General features: G+C 49.9%; 1 protein-coding gene across 4 annotated transcripts; it reads left to right on the top strand.

The window, feature by feature from the left end:
• On the top strand, positions 1 to 16,295 carry CACNG6 (calcium voltage-gated channel auxiliary subunit gamma 6). Of its 4 annotated transcripts, XM_059381400.1 has the most exons (4): positions 1 to 1,489; positions 5,912 to 5,986; positions 8,030 to 8,167; positions 15,587 to 16,295. In XM_059381400.1, exons 1-4 carry the CDS (start codon positions 1,159 to 1,161, stop codon positions 15,823 to 15,825), a joined length of 783 nt encoding a protein of 260 aa, XP_059237383.1. In that variant the 5' UTR covers positions 1 to 1,158; the 3' UTR covers positions 15,826 to 16,295. The 4 variants fall into 4 exon arrangements, with proteins under 4 accessions (XP_059237383.1, XP_059237384.1, XP_059237385.1 ...); XM_059381401.1 differs by lacking the exon at positions 5,912 to 5,986; XM_059381402.1 differs by lacking the exon at positions 8,030 to 8,167.
• The last annotated feature ends 275 nt before the right edge of the window (positions 16,296 to 16,570 follow it).

Genomic DNA, 16,570 nt, shown 5'->3' with positions numbered 1-16,570 from the left:
GGGCGGCGACTTGCAGGACCCGACGGCTCGGAGGCGTCGCGGAGCTGGGGCCGGCGCGGCGCGGAGGCAGGAGAGCGAGAGGGGGCCCTGCCCGGGAGACCAGGGTGGGAGGCCTGCGGGAGGCAGCTGGCCTGGAGCTGAGCCTGGAGCCCTCCCGGCCCGGCAGGCCCTGGGAGCCCGGGGGAGGAGGAGCCGAGTGATCCCAAAGGGACGCTGAGTCCCTTCCGGGTCCCAGCTGTCCTTCGAATCCCGGGGGGATTTCGTGCCCATTTCCTGAGCCTCAGTGGGGACCACAGCCCTTCCCTTTGGCCCCGATAGGGACCCCAGGTCCCCCTCCTGAGCCCCGGGGCGTCCGCCAGCCCCCTTCTCTGGACCCCACTGTGTCTCTGAGCCACTGTCCTCTCTCTCAGACACAGGGAGACTCTCTGATCTCTCGCCTCTGAATGGCCAGGGAGACACCCACCCCCTTTTCCTGAAGCCACGTCAGGACTCCACTGTCCCCTTCTGTGAATGTTGGGGGCCCTACCGCCTTTCTGAGACCCAGAAGGAGTTCGGATCTCTTCTGAACTCCAGAGGGGACCCAGCTTCTCCCACTCCAGACTCTGAGCCCAAAAGGAACCAGGAGACTTCTCTCAAACACTCAAGAGGCCCTCAGCAACCCTCCCTGGGTACCCCGAGCTCTGAGCCTTAGTGGGGTGCTCCTGGACACCCAGTTTCCCTCTGGTGATTCCTCCCAGTGGGGACCCAGAGTGACCCCTCAGAGCCTCAGCCAGGGCTCAGTTCTTGCTCTGGAGCCCTGAGGTCCCTCTGCTAGAGACCCAGGTTCCAGCTCTGCACTTTGGGGGTACCCTGCCTTTCTTCTGGGTCCCACCTTCCTTGTGGAGTTTCTGGGCCTCCCCAGGCCCTCCTCTGAACTTGGAGGGTTTCCGCCCAGAGGCTCTATTTTTTCCTCTTCTAAGCTCGGGAGGAAACCTCAACTCCCCTACTGGAGGTTCTGGGGGAGGTTCACATCTTCCTTTCTCAGAATCCAGTGGAAACTGAGCCCCTCACTCCTTCAGGACCACAGGCGCTTGCCTCCCCGCTCCCGCCCTCAGGACCCTCCTCCGCTCTGCCTCTCTTGCACCTGTTCTGAGCCCCGCCAGGGCTGTCGCCTCCAGGATGATGATGTGGTCTAACTTTTTCATGCAAGAGGAGGACCGGCGGCGGCGGGAGGCTGCGAGCCGCCGGCGGGCTCAGGGGCAGCACCAGCTGACCCCCGAGCGGGAGGGAAAGATCAAGCTAGGGCTCCTGCTGAGCGCCGTGGGCGCCACGCTGGCCGTGCTGGCCGTGGGCACCGAGTTCTGGGTAGAGCTCAACACCTACAAGACCAATGGCAGTGCCATCTGCGAGGCCGCCCACATGGGGCTGTGGAAGATGTGCACCAAGCGGCTGTGGCAGTCCGACGTGCCTGCGGGCAGAGACACCTGCGGCCCCGCGGAGCTGCCAGGAGGTGAGAAGCCACGCCCCCAGCCCGAGGATTGTACCCCGAGGGAGTGGGAGCGGTGGGGGTCAGCGGAACCCATACCCCAGGGGGACCCTGAGCCCCAAGAAGGAAACCTGCAGCCTCAGAACCAGCCCATGCCCGCATCAGCCAGTGCTCACTGGTATAACCTTTGCCCCAGACGCAAACTATATTGGGGGTGGGGGGGTAGAGTAGGGGGTAAGGGAGAGAGAAGAGGGAGAGAAGAAAGACTACTTCAGACTAGCCTGTAACTGGCCTTTCTGTACCCATCCCCCCAAGCAGCCTGTCCCAGTTATATCCCATGCCCCAAACTGCCTGTACCCTCAGATTAGTCTGTGCCCTAAAACTAGCTCATACCTGAAACCAGCCTGTACCCCCAGACTGGCCTGTGCGCCTGGGCCAGCCTACACCCCCAGACCAGCCTGTGCCCCCAGACCAGCCTATACCCCCCAGATCAGCCTGCACCCTCAGACCAGCCTGTATGTACAGAGTAGCCTTCACCCTAGACAAGCCTGCACCCCCAGATCAGCCTGAACTCCAGGCCAGCCTGCACCCTCAGACCAGCTGGTACCACAGGCCAGCCTGTGCCTCAGACCATGCTCTGACCTCCAGAGCTCTTGTACGTCCAGCAGAGCATGCGGGCCCAGACATCTGTGTGTCTCCAGGCCAGCCTGTATCCCAGAGAGAGTCCGTGCTCCCTGAAGAGATCTTGTACCTCTCCATGCAGCCCGTGTCCTGAGCCCCGACCTGTCCCCCACCACACCGCTGGCAATGCAAGCAGCCTGCACTTCCCAGAAGCACCCACACTCCTGACACAGCCTGGGCTCCTGGAGAGAGAGTTGGGGTTTGCCAGTCACCCTGCAACATCCCAGTGGAGATCTGATGCCTCCGGGAAACGTGCAGCTTCATCTCCATCCCTCCCACTCTGGAGTGTCCAGACTGGACCCTCTGGTCTTTCTTACTTTCTATTACAGACACCCCACAGCCCTCACTGTTCTACAGAATGCCCTTTCACCCCTGCCGATGCCAGAAAGCTATCCCATACCTCACACTCTCCCCGACGGGGCATGCTATGCCCTTCATGTACACCAGTGGGACATCCTATACCCCTTGGGAGCCCCAGCGGGCTCTTGCTCTGTATCCCACACCCTCGCTGTCTGTACGGGTTGTCACGGGCTTCATCACCCACATGAGATCTCCAGCACTCTACTCTCCCAGCACCTCAGTGCTCCTCAGAGAAGATCCTCTACCCCTCCGGGCTCAGGATGAGATTTCCCTTCTCACTTATCTAGATGTGCTATCTTATATCCATAGGATCCCAAATAAGATGTCCCAAGTCCTTGAGAGCAAAATGAGATGCCCAGCACCCCTTGTTGTGTGAGTTCCCTACCCACTCAGGGTCTGGATTAAACACTTCGCTTCTGCAGATGGGCTCATTTTTTGTTTTTTCTGTTTGCCCCGTGGAGTCTCAGGCAGGAAGTTCCCAAATGTTGCCAAAATGAGCTGCCGTGGGAATCCTATGCTTGTGTAATATGTTTGGAGGCTTATGCCCCCAGGCTTTGTTCGAAGTACTTCACATGTGTGAACTCATTAATCCTCGTATCCTTGTAGCAACCTTCTGGATAGGTACTACGTATCATCCCCATTTTATAGAAGCCAGGAATGAGGAGTGAGGAAGGTTAAGCGGCTTTATCTCTGTACCCAGGCTAGTCATCGGGGATTTGAACGCTGGTTGTCTCTGTTCTTAACAACTACACTGGATTGCATCTCACTAGTCCACAAAGATGTCCCAGAGGTCCTGGCTGTCCCCTGAGGGGACGCCCCCTGCCCCAAGCTCACTGCACAAGGCAGGATTCCTCACATCCCTTGATGCCTCCCCGCCCCATTGATCAGAAAGGACTTCAGCTTCCTCCCAGGAAGGTCTCCATCCTCCCTCCAAGTCCTGACCCTCCAGGGGACCCTCCAGAAACTCACAACTTCCATTATCTCAGGACTATCCCACACGTTGCCCTGGTCTTCAAAGGGCTCTCATATTTCCCTGGGCTGCATGGGGAGAAGGGTGTATGTGAGCCATCCTACTCTTTTCCAAATGGGCTATGCCATCTGGAGTCAGAGGTGAGAGGTCCTCAATCCTGAGTAGCCAAAACAGGAGGCCAGACAGCCCGCACTCTCTCAGAAAGATATACCAGACCTTCTTACTCTCTCGATGGGACTTCACCTTTCCCTCATGGATGAAGACCCTTGGTCCCCCACTGACTGCTACAAAATAAGCAGCCTCACCCTTTGCTCTACTGCATGAAGCATCTTTTACATCTTGCTGCTGCAAGATTGCTGCCACTGCGGGGTAAGGACTCCCGTCAAACTGCTTTGGACGGGACCCCGCCTGCCCCTCACCTTCCTTTGGGGCACAGCTGTGGGGTCTCCCCTCACCTCGCCTGACTCAACACCTTATTTCTTGTCACTCCACAATTTGGTCAGTTCCTTTCTCCTTCTCCAGACCACCCAGCCCCCCTCTCCTACATCTTGAACCTCTCTTCCTGTCTGCCTTCCCGTGCCTCAGTTTCCCCATCTGTAGAAGGAGAGTGTAGGGCCAGGCAAATTCTCTGAGAGGTGCTGGTTTTGAAATGCAGTTCGTAAAGTGCCCCCTCTCCTGCCTTTTTAAAGCTTTGGTGTCCTTGGACCTCAGGTACACCAAGTCGGATGAATCTGGTTCTTCTTTGGCGGACACCACAATTGTCAACAGTTGCCTTCCCAAGATCTTTCTCATGCTTTATTTTAGATGCTGTTCTTCCCTGTCCCCCCACCATTCCTTTCTTTTTTTAAAATTAATTTATTTTTAAAAAAATTTTATAAACATATAATATATTTTTATCCCCAGGGGTACAGGTCTGTGAATCACCAGGTTTACACATTTCACAGCACTCACCAAAGCACATACCCTCCCCAATGTCCATAACCCCACCCCCCTTCTCCCAACCCCCCTGCCCCCAGCAACCCTCAGTTTGTTTTGTAAGATTAAGAGTCACTTATGGTTTGTCTCCCTCCCAATCCCATCTTGTTTCATTTATTCTTCTCCTACCCCCTTAAGTCCCCATGTTGCATCACCACTTCCTCATATCAGGGAGATCATATGACAGTTGTCTTTCTCCGCTTGACTTATTTCGCTAAGCATGGTACGCTCTAGTTCCATCCACGTTGTCACAAATGGCAAGATTTCATTTCTTTTGATGGCTGCATAGTATTCCATGTGTATATGTACCACATCTTCTTTATCCATTCACCACCATTCCTTTCTAACTCGGCTCTTTAAAGGGCTGGGTATGCACACACTAATATACATGTTAACTTGGAAAATACTGAGCATTCTTTATATCTGTCTGTGTTTTAATTTACATAAATAATACCGTGCTGTGGATTTTTTTCCTGTTTATGATTTTTTTTTTTTCTCAACACTTGCTCAGATCTCCCCACATGGCTTTGTTACTCTAATTCTTGGCTACTGTGCGCTGCAGAGATTTGCTCAAGAGCCAGTCCCTCACCCTTACTTGAGCCCCTAGACATGGATGCTTGGGCTGATTCTGATTCCCATTATTAGCAACAGTGTTGCAGCAAACATGCACATGTATGTTCCTGCTACTAGTGTTTGCCTGGGCACGTACCCAGAGATGAAATTGTTGGGCTATAGGTTATCAATGTACTTCATTTCGTAAAGGACGTCGGAGTGCTTTCCAAAAAACACGAGTGTATACTCCCAGCTGTTTCCTCTTCTCTTTCCACTGCTTGATATTATCCTTTTAATATTTGCCAATCTAATTGATATAAAGTGGCGTTCCCCTGCTGATTTAAGTTGCATTTCTGGGATCCCTGGGGAGGTGGAGCATCTCTTCATATCCTTGTGAGTCATTCAGACATCTTCTGTGAATTGACTATTTCTGTCCTTTGCCCATTTTTCAGTTGGTTTCCCTCTCTTTTCTTGCTGACCTGCAGGAGTGAATTCTTTCTGAGATGAGAATCTCTTCCGAGTCTATTAGCCTTCTGTTCCCCATATCTTGGTGTCCTTTGTTGAATAAAGCGATCATTGTTTATAATCCCACGTGGCCCTCAGCAAACCCATATGGTGGAGCCTGGAACAAGACTGTTTTCTCATTTTATAGAGAAAGAGTCAGAGGCCTCAGAGAGGCCAGTGGCTCTCACTAAGTCACAGATCTGGACCTCAGAGCAGACTGGAGCCCCAGCTCCTGATAGCTAGGTGATGACAGGTGGTTTTTGCTTCGAGCATCATCTGTGTCCTGTGTCTGTCAGGGATGCGGATGTCCTATTTTTAGGCTGCTGTGAGTGATGCTAAATGTCCATCCTGACCTTAGCCTAGCAACTTCCATGTCACCACCTCTTTCTCTCCTGCTCCCACAGAAGCAAACTGTACCTATTTTAAATTCTTTACCACGGGGGAAAATGCACGCATCTTCCAGAGAACTACAAAGAAAGGTGAGAACTGAACCCTGCGGTGGGGGAGCGGGGGTGAGGGGATAGGCTGGCCATGCTGGAGGAGTTCTTGATGACATTGTCTTCTCTGCTTCGCCCTGGGAGGTCCTATCTTTGGGGGAGCCCTGCCGTGCCTGATGCTTCTGCCCCAGCTCTGCCTTTGTCACGTGCTGTGTGACTTCAGGCAGGCCACAGCCCCTTTCTGTGGGTAGTATTTTAACATCTTAGTGATGTGTGCTCACCACATGCTAAGCACAGTGCTGAAGGTTTCCTTTCTAAGAACTCTGGTCCCTTACATGACCCCGTGGGGCAGCAGCTCTGTCTTCATCTTCCAGATGAGGAAATGGAGGCCCAGAAATGGTTACATTTACTTCTCCCGGGAAGTGGCAGAGGGAGTGGCAGAATTCAAACCCAAATAGTCCTGACTCCTAGGCAATGATCTCCGATGGAATCTTCCATGAAATGAAAATGTTATCTTTGCTGACCAGTATGGTAGCCATGGGCCCCATGTGGCTGCTGAGCACTTGGAATGTGGCTAGTGTGATGGAGAAACTCAGTGTGTGTGTGTTTTAAGAATTTATTTATTTATTTGACAGAGAGAGAGCATGAGCAGGGGGGAGGAGCAAGGGGAAAGGGAGAAGCAGACTCCCCACTGAGCAGGGAGGCCAATGTGGGACTCGATCCTAGGACCCTGGGATCATGACCTGAGCTGAAGGCAGAGGCTTAACAACTGAGCCACCAGAAACTAGGTTTTTTTGTTTTTTAATTTGGAGTTTGTTTGCTTTTAAGTAGGCTTCATGCATGGAAGCCCAATGTGGGGCTTGAACTCACAACCCTGAGATCAAGACCTGAGCTGAGATCAAGAGTCCGACCTTCATGGGCCACCTGGGTGGCTCAGTCAGTTGGGCATCTGCCTTCAGCTCGGGTCCTGATCTCAGGGTCCTGGTATGGAACCCCACATCAGGCTCCCTGCTGAACAGGGAGCCTGCTTCCCTCTGCCCCCTCCCCTGCTCATCCACACTTGTTCTCTCTGCAATAATCCTTGGGGACCCTTGGTCCAAATTTAAAATAGTGTCTGGAGAACCTTGATCCCCAGACAACAACAAAACTTGGGTGAGATCTTTAAAAAAAAATATAGCCAGACATTCAACCCACTGAGCACCAAGACACCCCAAATTTTGTTTTAATTTAAGTCCACTTAAAATGAAAAGACTGCACATAGACCACACACATACTGAATAATGGAACTCTTAGAATTTTACCCTTTCTGCTACAACCACAGCCTCTCCATCAGCCCAGTGTCTCAGTTTTCCTCCCCACCAGTAAGGGATTGTGGTCGTATCATGACTCTTATCCAGTCTTTGTAAGGATTTAATGCGACAATGCAGCTAAAACAGATGGTGTGGTGTCCCGTGCATAGTAGAGTGGGTCTCCCTCCTTTGTGTCTTGTCTTTGTGCTCAGTGAGCTCAGGCAAGTCTCTGTGCCTGTCTGGGAGAGGAAGTCATCAGCGTGCCGGTGTTCAGCACACCTGCTGTGTGCCAGGCGCTCCACTGGACACATTAGATTTTTAATCCTCACAACAACCCAATCAAATAGAGATTTTGATCCTGATTTTCTAGAGGAGGAAACCAAGGCTCAGAGAGGTTTGGTGATTTCTACTACAGTCTTCCAATGAGGAAGTGGCTGGGGAGAATTCTGACTTGGACCATTTCACTGTAACATACTCTCTTCTCTGTTGTCACCCTCACATCCACTGTCTTAGCTGCTTCACCTGTAAGCAAACAGGGACCAGATCATAAGTAATGATGTTACCTTTCCCTTCCTATCCTGGCTGTGTCTCCTCTTTGCTCTGGGGTCTCAGGCAAATCCCTGGCCGTCTGCAAGTCTTAGTTCCTTCAACAGCATAAGCAAAATATTGGACTGGATGATCTACCTGAAAAGTTTTGACTAGATCTGAATCTTCCATCTTCTTAGTTCTGGGTCCCTATAGGGGAGATATTCCTACATCCCATGTTCTCTGCTTCTTCCCTTTCCTCCCCTTGCAGAAGTGAATCTGGCAGCTGCAGTGATAGCAGTCCTAGGCTTGGCAGTCATGGCCTTGGGGTGCCTCTGTGTCATCATGGTGCTCAGCAAAGGTGCAGAGTTCCTACTCCGAGTTGGAGCCGTCTGCTTTGGCCTCTCAGGTGAAGGTTGGGAGCCTGGAGACTGAGGGAATTGCATGCTGGGTGGTTGGATCTCCAGGCACTGTTGCATGCTGGGAAGTAGCGTGTCCAAGCACTGTTGCATGTTGGGAGGTTAGATCTCCAACTACTGTTGCATGCTGGGAGGTTGGGTTTCCAGGCACTGTTTCATGCTAGGAGGTTGGATCTTCAGGCACTGTTCTGGGCTGGGAGGTTGGGTCTCCAGGCACTGTGCATGCTGGGAGGTAGGGTGTGCTGAACACTGTTGTATGCTGGGAGGTAGGGTCCCCAAACACTCTTGCATGCTGAGAGTTGAGGGAAACCCATGGGCTATAGTAGGCTCCAAAATGGGAGAATTCCAAGTTTTTTTTTTTAAGATTTTATTTATTTATTTGACAGAAGGAGAGAGATCACAAGACGGCAGAGAGGCAGGCAGAGAGAGAGGAGGAAGCAGGCTCCCTGCTGAGCAGAGAGCCCGATGTGGGGCTTGATCCCAGGACCCTGGGATCATGACCTGAGCCGAAGGCAGAGGCTTAACCCACTGAGCCACCCAGGCACCCCGAGAATTCCAAGTTTTGTTGTTGTCTGGGGATCAAGGTTCTCCAGACACTATTTTAAATTTGGACCAAGGGTCCCCAAGGATTATTGCATGCTGGGTTGGATGCTGGTGATTGGAGAAGCTCAACGTTTATAGCAGGCTCAAACATAGGAGAATTCTGAGCCCTGTTGTTGGCTGGGAATTGGTGTGGGGGGGTGCATCTCCAGGTTCAACCTGGAGTCTTCAAACACTGTTGTATACTAGGAAGTTGAAGGACATCTCTTAGCATTGTTGGATTCTGAAGCACAGGGCTATTGTAGGCTCAAATGTGAGGGTTCTAAGCCCTATTGTTCACTGAGAATTGGAAGGTCTCCAAACATTCTTTTAGATTTGGAACTGGGGTCTTTAAGGACTGTTGTATTCTTGGAGTTGATGGTCCAAAAAAAAAAAAAAAATGCTACATTTTGTTAATGTAGTCCTCATTGGATCGAATGTTTTCTAAGGAAGATATAAACGTCATTAATTATATTAGCTTCATTTATTTATGCTTTGTGTGTTTACGAGCACTTGCTATAGTTCATGTGTTGTGCTAAGGGCTGGAGATACAAGACTAACAAGACATGGTGTCTGTCCCTCACAGAGCCTAGATTCCGACAGAATTAGATCTAGTAACCGGGGACATCTGGGTGGCTCAGCTGGTTAAGAATCTGCCTTCAGGGATGCCTGGGTGGCTCAGTTGGTTAAGCGGCTGCCTTCAGCTCAGGTCATGATCCCAGCGTCCTGGGATCAAGTCCCACATCGGGCTCCTTGCTCGGCAGAGAGCCTGCTTCTCCCTCTGCCTCTGCCTGCCATTCTGTCTGCCTGTGCTCGCTCTCTCTCTCTGACAAATAAATAAAATCTTTAAAAAAAAAAAAAAAAAAAGAATCTGCCTTCAGCTCAAGTCATGATCCCAGTGTCCTGGGATGGAGTCCTGCATTGTGTGCCCTGCTCAGCAGGGAGCCTGCTTCTCCCTCTCCTTTTGCTGCTCCCTCTGCTTATGCTCTCTCACTCTGTCAAATAAATAAATAAAATATAATAAACAATTGAGCCGTAATGAGTAATTACACATATTACAACCATAATTGTGATGAGAGTCAGGATAAAGCCTATTAGGGGAGTGTATTGTAGTGAGGGTATGTCCGAGAAACTCAGAGAAGGTGATATTTAAGCTAACAATTGAAGAATGAATGGGAATCATCCTATCAGAGTGTGGTGGTGACAGAGGTGGTGGCAAAATTGGTGGTGTTTGTGGTGATGTTGGCAATGATGGTGATGATGATGGTGATGAAGGTTTAGCATATACAGAGGTTGTAAAAGACTTAACAAGTTTGAGGAACAGAATGAAGGTCAGAGCATAAAGCAGGACAAATCTTGCACAATGGTACATGGTAACTCTAACAACAAGAGAGGTAGATCCTGGTGCAAGGTAAGAGAGACATGATGAGTCTTCGAGAGCACGAACATATGACTGGAAAATAATAATGGCCAATTCTTATTATTTTGTTGCCTTAGGTATCTTCCTAAATAAGAGGGGGAATTCAGTCATGTCCCTTCCTTTCTTTCATTAATTCATGTGTTCATTTTACTCTTGGTGCACACACAGACACAGTACACACAATACATTTGTACATGTATGTAGAGGTCCTATCAGAATGTACAAGACAGAAAAGTGCTTTCCCTTATGGAGATTATCATCTGGTTAAGGACACAGAAATATCACAGGTCATCCCACCATTATAAACTTCTAGGTGCTATAGAGGAAAAGGAAAGTAGATTTCTGTGAGAGTGCATAATAAGAATCCTTGGTTTGAAGCAGAGAGTTAGAGAGTTACCATGAGTAACCGAGTTAGACAGAGTTTGATGAAGTTAAGGTCTTGAAAGAAAGCCAGTGTGGCTGGAGCATGGAGAGTGAAGCGGATCCTGGTATAAAAGATGGACCAGGGAATCAAGAGATCTGGGTTGGAATCCCAATTTCTGAAGAGTCACGTGATCTGGCAAATCTTTTTTTTTTTTTTTTTTTAAATCTCTGAGCCCAAATGTTCTTATATCCCCGAACTCACTCATCCAAACATCCATGTGTCAAATATCCATCCCATCCGTCCATCCAGGCATCCATCTATCAATTCATTAATTCTCCTCCCACTCTCTTCTCTTCTTCCTTTTCCATTCTCCCTTTCTCTCTCCTCCTCTCCATCTAATCTATTTTTCCATCTGTTCATCCATCCAATTATTGAACAAGTATTTTTTTGATGTCTCGTAAGTGCTCGATGCTGTGTTAGGAACCACTGGGGGATAGAATGATGAATGAGGTCAACATGTCCCTGTTCTCATGGAATTTACAGCATGGTAGGGATTTGGTGCTGCTGTTATTACTGAACTCATACCCGGGTTATTCCTGGGGGTGCCATGGAGGTGTGGATAGAAAAGTGTTTTATGGAAGTCTCAGGCATGAAATTTTCTGCAGACTGTACAGCCAAATGAAAGTGAGGGGGCGGATTTGATGCTGTAGGTGCTTTGGTTATATCGGGTATCAGGGACTGTGCAGATTGTGTTTTTAAGGTCTCCTTAGATAAAGGGACATATTTGGGTAATATTGTTTCTCTTCATAAAATATACACATCACGTGTTGTTCATGTGTTAGAGCTCTGAGACAGACAAGTTTCCTGCCCTTGTGCATTTATAGTTTAGTGAGGGAGATAGAAATTGGCCGGCCAGACAGCACTAATATGAATTAATATATGTTGATAATTCCAGCTGTGGTAAATGCTATAAATGAACAGAGTAAGAAGGAAATGTATAAGAGGGAGATCTGATATTGAATTAAGCAGCAGTGATCAGGGAGGTCTTCTCAGAAGAAGTGTAACGTAGATAGGGATGCATACGAGGCTCCAGGCTTGAAAGAATTTGGTGCATCTAAAGGCTGAAAGAAGTCTTACTCTCTACTATTAGGTGAAAAGAGCAGCCAAAAGGGGGCTGAAGAAGTAGGCAAGGGCCAGATCACATGGGCCCTTCTAGGTCATACAAGGGATGTCAGGCTTGGTCAAGGAGGAGGTAGAGAGATGTGCTTAACAGAATAGTGTACGGAGTAGCCCTGGCTTCCCTCAAACCCAAGCTCCACTCCCCATCTATAGACAATAATACATATCTCGTAAGGTCTAGCGGGAAGAGATGAGACACGACAGCATTTGGTGAGATTCTTGGTACAAAGCTAGTGTGTCAAGGCCAGGGGTCCACAGACTATAGCCCATGGCCAAGTCCTTCCTTTTTTGTCTTTGGGGTTAGTCATGTTTTCAAACCACGAATCATACTGTGGTTCCTACCTAGTTCAAAGGCCAATAGAGTAACAATAAGTTACTACCACTAGAATAATGTGGGTCCAAGGTCTTACGTGGCCTGGTTCCTGACTACGTGGGACTTCAGCTCTTACCACTCGCTCCCTCCACTCAGGCTATGTGGGCTTCTCCACTCCCCCTCAGATACTCCAATCTCATTTCCTCAGAGCATTTTGCATTGCTGTCCCCTTAGCCTGGAATGTTCTTCCACTACATCTTTCCGTGTCTTCTTTCCTCGTATCATCTAAGTCTCTGACCAGATATTTCCGTCTCAGAGGGACCACTGTTGACCACTTTGTCTAGAGTAGGTCCACTACCTGGTATGTCCTTACCTTGCCTTTTCTTCCTCCACAAACTCGATCAATACCCGAAATTATGTATTTATGTATGTATTTGTTTGCTCAGGCTGCCATGGCAACATACCAGAGACTGAGGGGAGGGAAGGGGTTTAAAGAACAGAAATGTATTTTCTCACTGTTCTGGAGGCTGGAGGTCTGAGATCCAGGTGTGGGCAGGGCTGCCTTCCTCCAAGGCCTCTCTTCTTGGCTTGTAGATGGCTGTCTTCTCCCTGTGTCCTCACACGATCATCACTCCGTGTGTCTGTGTTCTCACCACCTCTTCTTGTAAGGATATTAGTCATATTGTTCTCCGTATTGGATGAGGGCCCTATTGGCCTCATTTACATTTGATTATTGCTTTAAAGATCCTATCTTCAAATATAGTCACATTCTGAGAAACTACAGGTCAGGACACCAACACCTGAACGTTTGGGGCCACAATTCAGCCCACAGCAATACATCTACCTGGTTATTGTCCAATTCTCCCTTTGGGATGGAGCTCCAGGAGGGCAGGGTCTTTGTTAGTCTTGTTTACAATGAGAGCTCAGGGAAGGTCTGTTGAATGAATGAAGGATGAGTGGATTAGCCAAGGAAGAAAGGGGACTGGAGAACGTCTCCTCCTTGTCCCAATGCTCTTGTACTCCAGTCCCTTAAACTGAGCTGTGTGGGGTCAAGGAGGCCTCAGCAGGGAGCCAGTGACCCATAGGACAGAGTTTCCTGGCTGCATTCTCCAGTCCCCTGATTAAAAACCACACAGGGAAGCAGATTGCCGGGCGGAAGGAGGGTCTGGGATTGAGATTGGGGCCAGACTCAGGGTCAGAGAGAGGAGACCGCTAGGACCCATGACTCATGGATGACCATCAGAGAGTCCTACGTGACCTGACCCCTGCTGGCCTCTCTACTTCCATCACCCGCCACTCTCTGCTCCCCACTCTCTTTGTTCCAGCCACACTGACCTTCTCTCTTTCCCCCAAATACCCTGTACTCGTTCTACCGTAGGACCTTTGGACGAGCTGTTCCATCTGCTTGGAACAACCATCACGTAGTTTTGTGTGTGCCTCGTTCTTTTTTTCATCCTCCAGGTATTACTCAAATGGCTCTTCCTGGTGTCACCATCTTAAAGTCCCTGCTCCACCCCTGGATGTCACTCCCCTTCCCATCACCCTGTATTTATCTCCTTTCCCGGCACACATCACTGTCTGAAATTATCTTGTCTCCTCATGTGTTTACTTTGGAAGTTACAGCCTGGCAGCCCACAGCCAGCAATGACCCAGAAACGTACTTGGGCGGGCAGTGCGTAAAAATGTCTCTGAGCAAGTGTTTAAAGGTTGGGCGAATTTCCATAAAAACAGTCATCATTTAAAAAATTCCAGCTATCCTTGAAAAATCAGAAGGTCTGGCAATGTAAGTCCCTATTTCTGAAGGGGAAGTGAAGGTTGGCCAAAGCTGAGGTTTGGCTGCTTTTTCTCATGTTTCCCACCACACTCACCTGCCTTGTAGATTTATACTTCCTCGTTGCCTCCTGCGGGCATCTAAGTTTTGCAAGCTTTTTTTACTTGCTCACCACCTGTCTCTTCCGAGTAGAACATAAGCTCCATGAGGTTAGCGTCTTTGTCTGTCTTGTTCTTTCTTCTTCTCTTGTCGTTGTTGTTTTTAACCAAATTGCATTGCGACTTGACTGACTTTCTTTTCGTTTTATGATCCCACTTCTTCATTAGGGTATGACAAATGGGCTTTCCTGGGGTATGGTTGATGAGTGGAAATCGTAGTAATTCAAGGTGTCCAAGTTGATGTGTTGGTATACCTGCTCATCATGAAATGATAAAACTACAGTCAGCCTAATTAACCCTATCTGTCACTTCACATGGCTGCCTTCGTGTGCATGGTGGGAACTCTGAGGACCTAGTCTCATAGCAGATTTCAAGTGTAGGATACAGTGTTGCTAACCATAGTCACACGGCTGGACCTCAGATCCCCACAACTCATTCGCCTTTCGCCTTGCATAGTTGAATTCTGTGCCCTTTGCCCCACATCTCCCCAACTCCCCTCCCCGCCAGCCCTTGGCAACCACATTCTACTCTGGGCTCCCATGAGTCGGACTGTTTCAGATTCCATCATCACTCTTTCCAAAAGCCTTGATGGAGTTTTGTTTTTGTTTTTGGTTTAAGTAACTCTATACCCAATGTGGGGCTTGAATTCACAACCCCTGGGATCAAGAGTTACACATTCTACCAACTGAGCTGGCCAGACACCCCTTTTCTTTTCTTTTTCTTTTTTTAAAAAAATATTTTAAAATGGAGTTGTCATTTGCTTTTTGCTGTTCTTGATCCCAGGGCTGGCTTTATTTGTTTGTTTGTTTGTTTGTTTGTTTGAAGGAGGGGGAGGGGCAGAAGGAAAGAGAATCTGAAGCAGGCTCCATGTCTAGCATGGAGTCCAACGCAGAGCTTGATCCCACAGCCCTGAAATCGTGACCGAGTTTAAGTCAAGCAGGATGCTCAACAGACTGAGCCACCCAGACACCCCCTGCTTTTTTCTTTCTTAAGGCTATAAAACACACACAACATGAAATTTACCATTTCATCCATTTTTGTGGCCGGTCTGTCCGGTGGCGCAGCCAGCGCTGCTCTCCATCCCCACCCCCCCTTTTATTTTTAAAGATTTTATTTATTTATTTATTTGACAGAGAGAAATTACAAGTACACTGAGAGGCAGGCAGAGAGAGAGAGAAGGAAGCAGGCTCCCTGCTGAGCAGAGAGCCCGATGCGGGACTCGATCCCAGGACCCTGAGATCATGACCTGAGCCTAAGGCAGAGGCTTTAACCCACTGAGCCACCCAGGCGCCCCATCTCCACCCCTTTTTCACTTTCGTGTTTCCCCAGCTGAAACTCTGCCCCGTGAAGAAGCAACCCCCATACATTCCCCCGGTCCCTCAGCCTCCGGTGGCCACCATTCCATCCCTCTGTCCTTCTGTCCCTCTCAGTTTGTGTTGTGTTCCTTCTGTATCTCCAGCTTCCCAGACTGTGCATGCTGTGTAGTGGGTGTTTAGTAAGCGTCAGCTGGATGAATGGGGGGTGGTGACAGGAGCATGAGATGGAGCATGTTAGGGAAACGCTCAGATCCAGGTGGGGGGATTTCCCCTGGGGCCCTGAGCACCGTGCCTGTCTTTTCCCCACAGGCCTGCTGCTCCTGGTCAGCCTGGAGGTGTTCCGGCATTCCGTGCAAGCCCTCGTGCGGAGAGTCAGCCCTGAGCCTCCCCCTGCCCCCGCCCTGACCTACGAATACTCCTGGTCCCTGGGCTGTGGGGTGGGGGCCAGCCTGGTCTTGCTGCTGGGGGGCGGCTGCTTTCTCCTGCTCACCTTACCTCCCTGGCCCTGGGGCTCACTCTGCCCCAAGCAGGGGCACAGGGCCGCCTAGAACCACCTCTGCGCCTTGTGCAAGCTACTTCTAATCCCTTCCTTTTCTCCATTTTATCCCCCCAAATCTGCCCCCCCAATCCTGGAGAGACTGTGTTCGCCTTGTTGTGGGGCGCATGGGGTTCGCACAGACCTGCTTCTGCCTCATCTTTTCCCTCTGTGAATATGTTCTTCTCTGTGGCTGAATTGGGATGCTTGGGGGTAGGATGGGGAGAGGATTTTTGCAAACGAGGGTCCCCAGGGAAGGTGGGAGGGAAGGGGACCTGATGGGGTAACGAGGGAGTGGGGTGGCGGGATGAGGCCAGGGGGTCTTGGGAGGGAGTTGGACCGACTCGTTTTCTTGATCTGGATGTGTTCACTTGTGGGAGAGACCTCTTCAACCTAATTTGAACCTTGGGGAACCAGGGGAGGGGAAATCTTTGGGTCTGACCTTGCTATGGTCGGTTTGGGATTAAAGGTTTGGAAATTTAACAGCTTTTATTTGGAGTCTGTTTGGGTGTGATTGTGCGTCCTGGGGTAGAGAAAAGTGACTCCTCTGTGCTCTCCAGAAACCTGTGACATTTTACTCAGCCCCGAAGTCACATGTCAAGAAACCCACAGACAGGGCGCCTGGGTGGCTCAGTGGGTTAAGCTGCTGCCTTCGGCTCAGGTCATGATCTCAGGGTCCTGGGATCGAGTCCCACGTCGGGCTCTCTGCTCAGCGGGGAGCCTGCTTCCTCCTCTCTCTCTGCCTGCCTCTCTGCCTA

The sequence above is a fragment of the Mustela nigripes genome, chromosome 17, assembly GCF_022355385.1.
Source record: "Mustela nigripes isolate SB6536 chromosome 17, MUSNIG.SB6536, whole genome shotgun sequence".
Classification (NCBI taxonomy): Eukaryota; Metazoa; Chordata; class Mammalia; order Carnivora; family Mustelidae; genus Mustela; species Mustela nigripes.
This window is presented reverse-complemented; position numbering and strand designations above follow the sequence as displayed.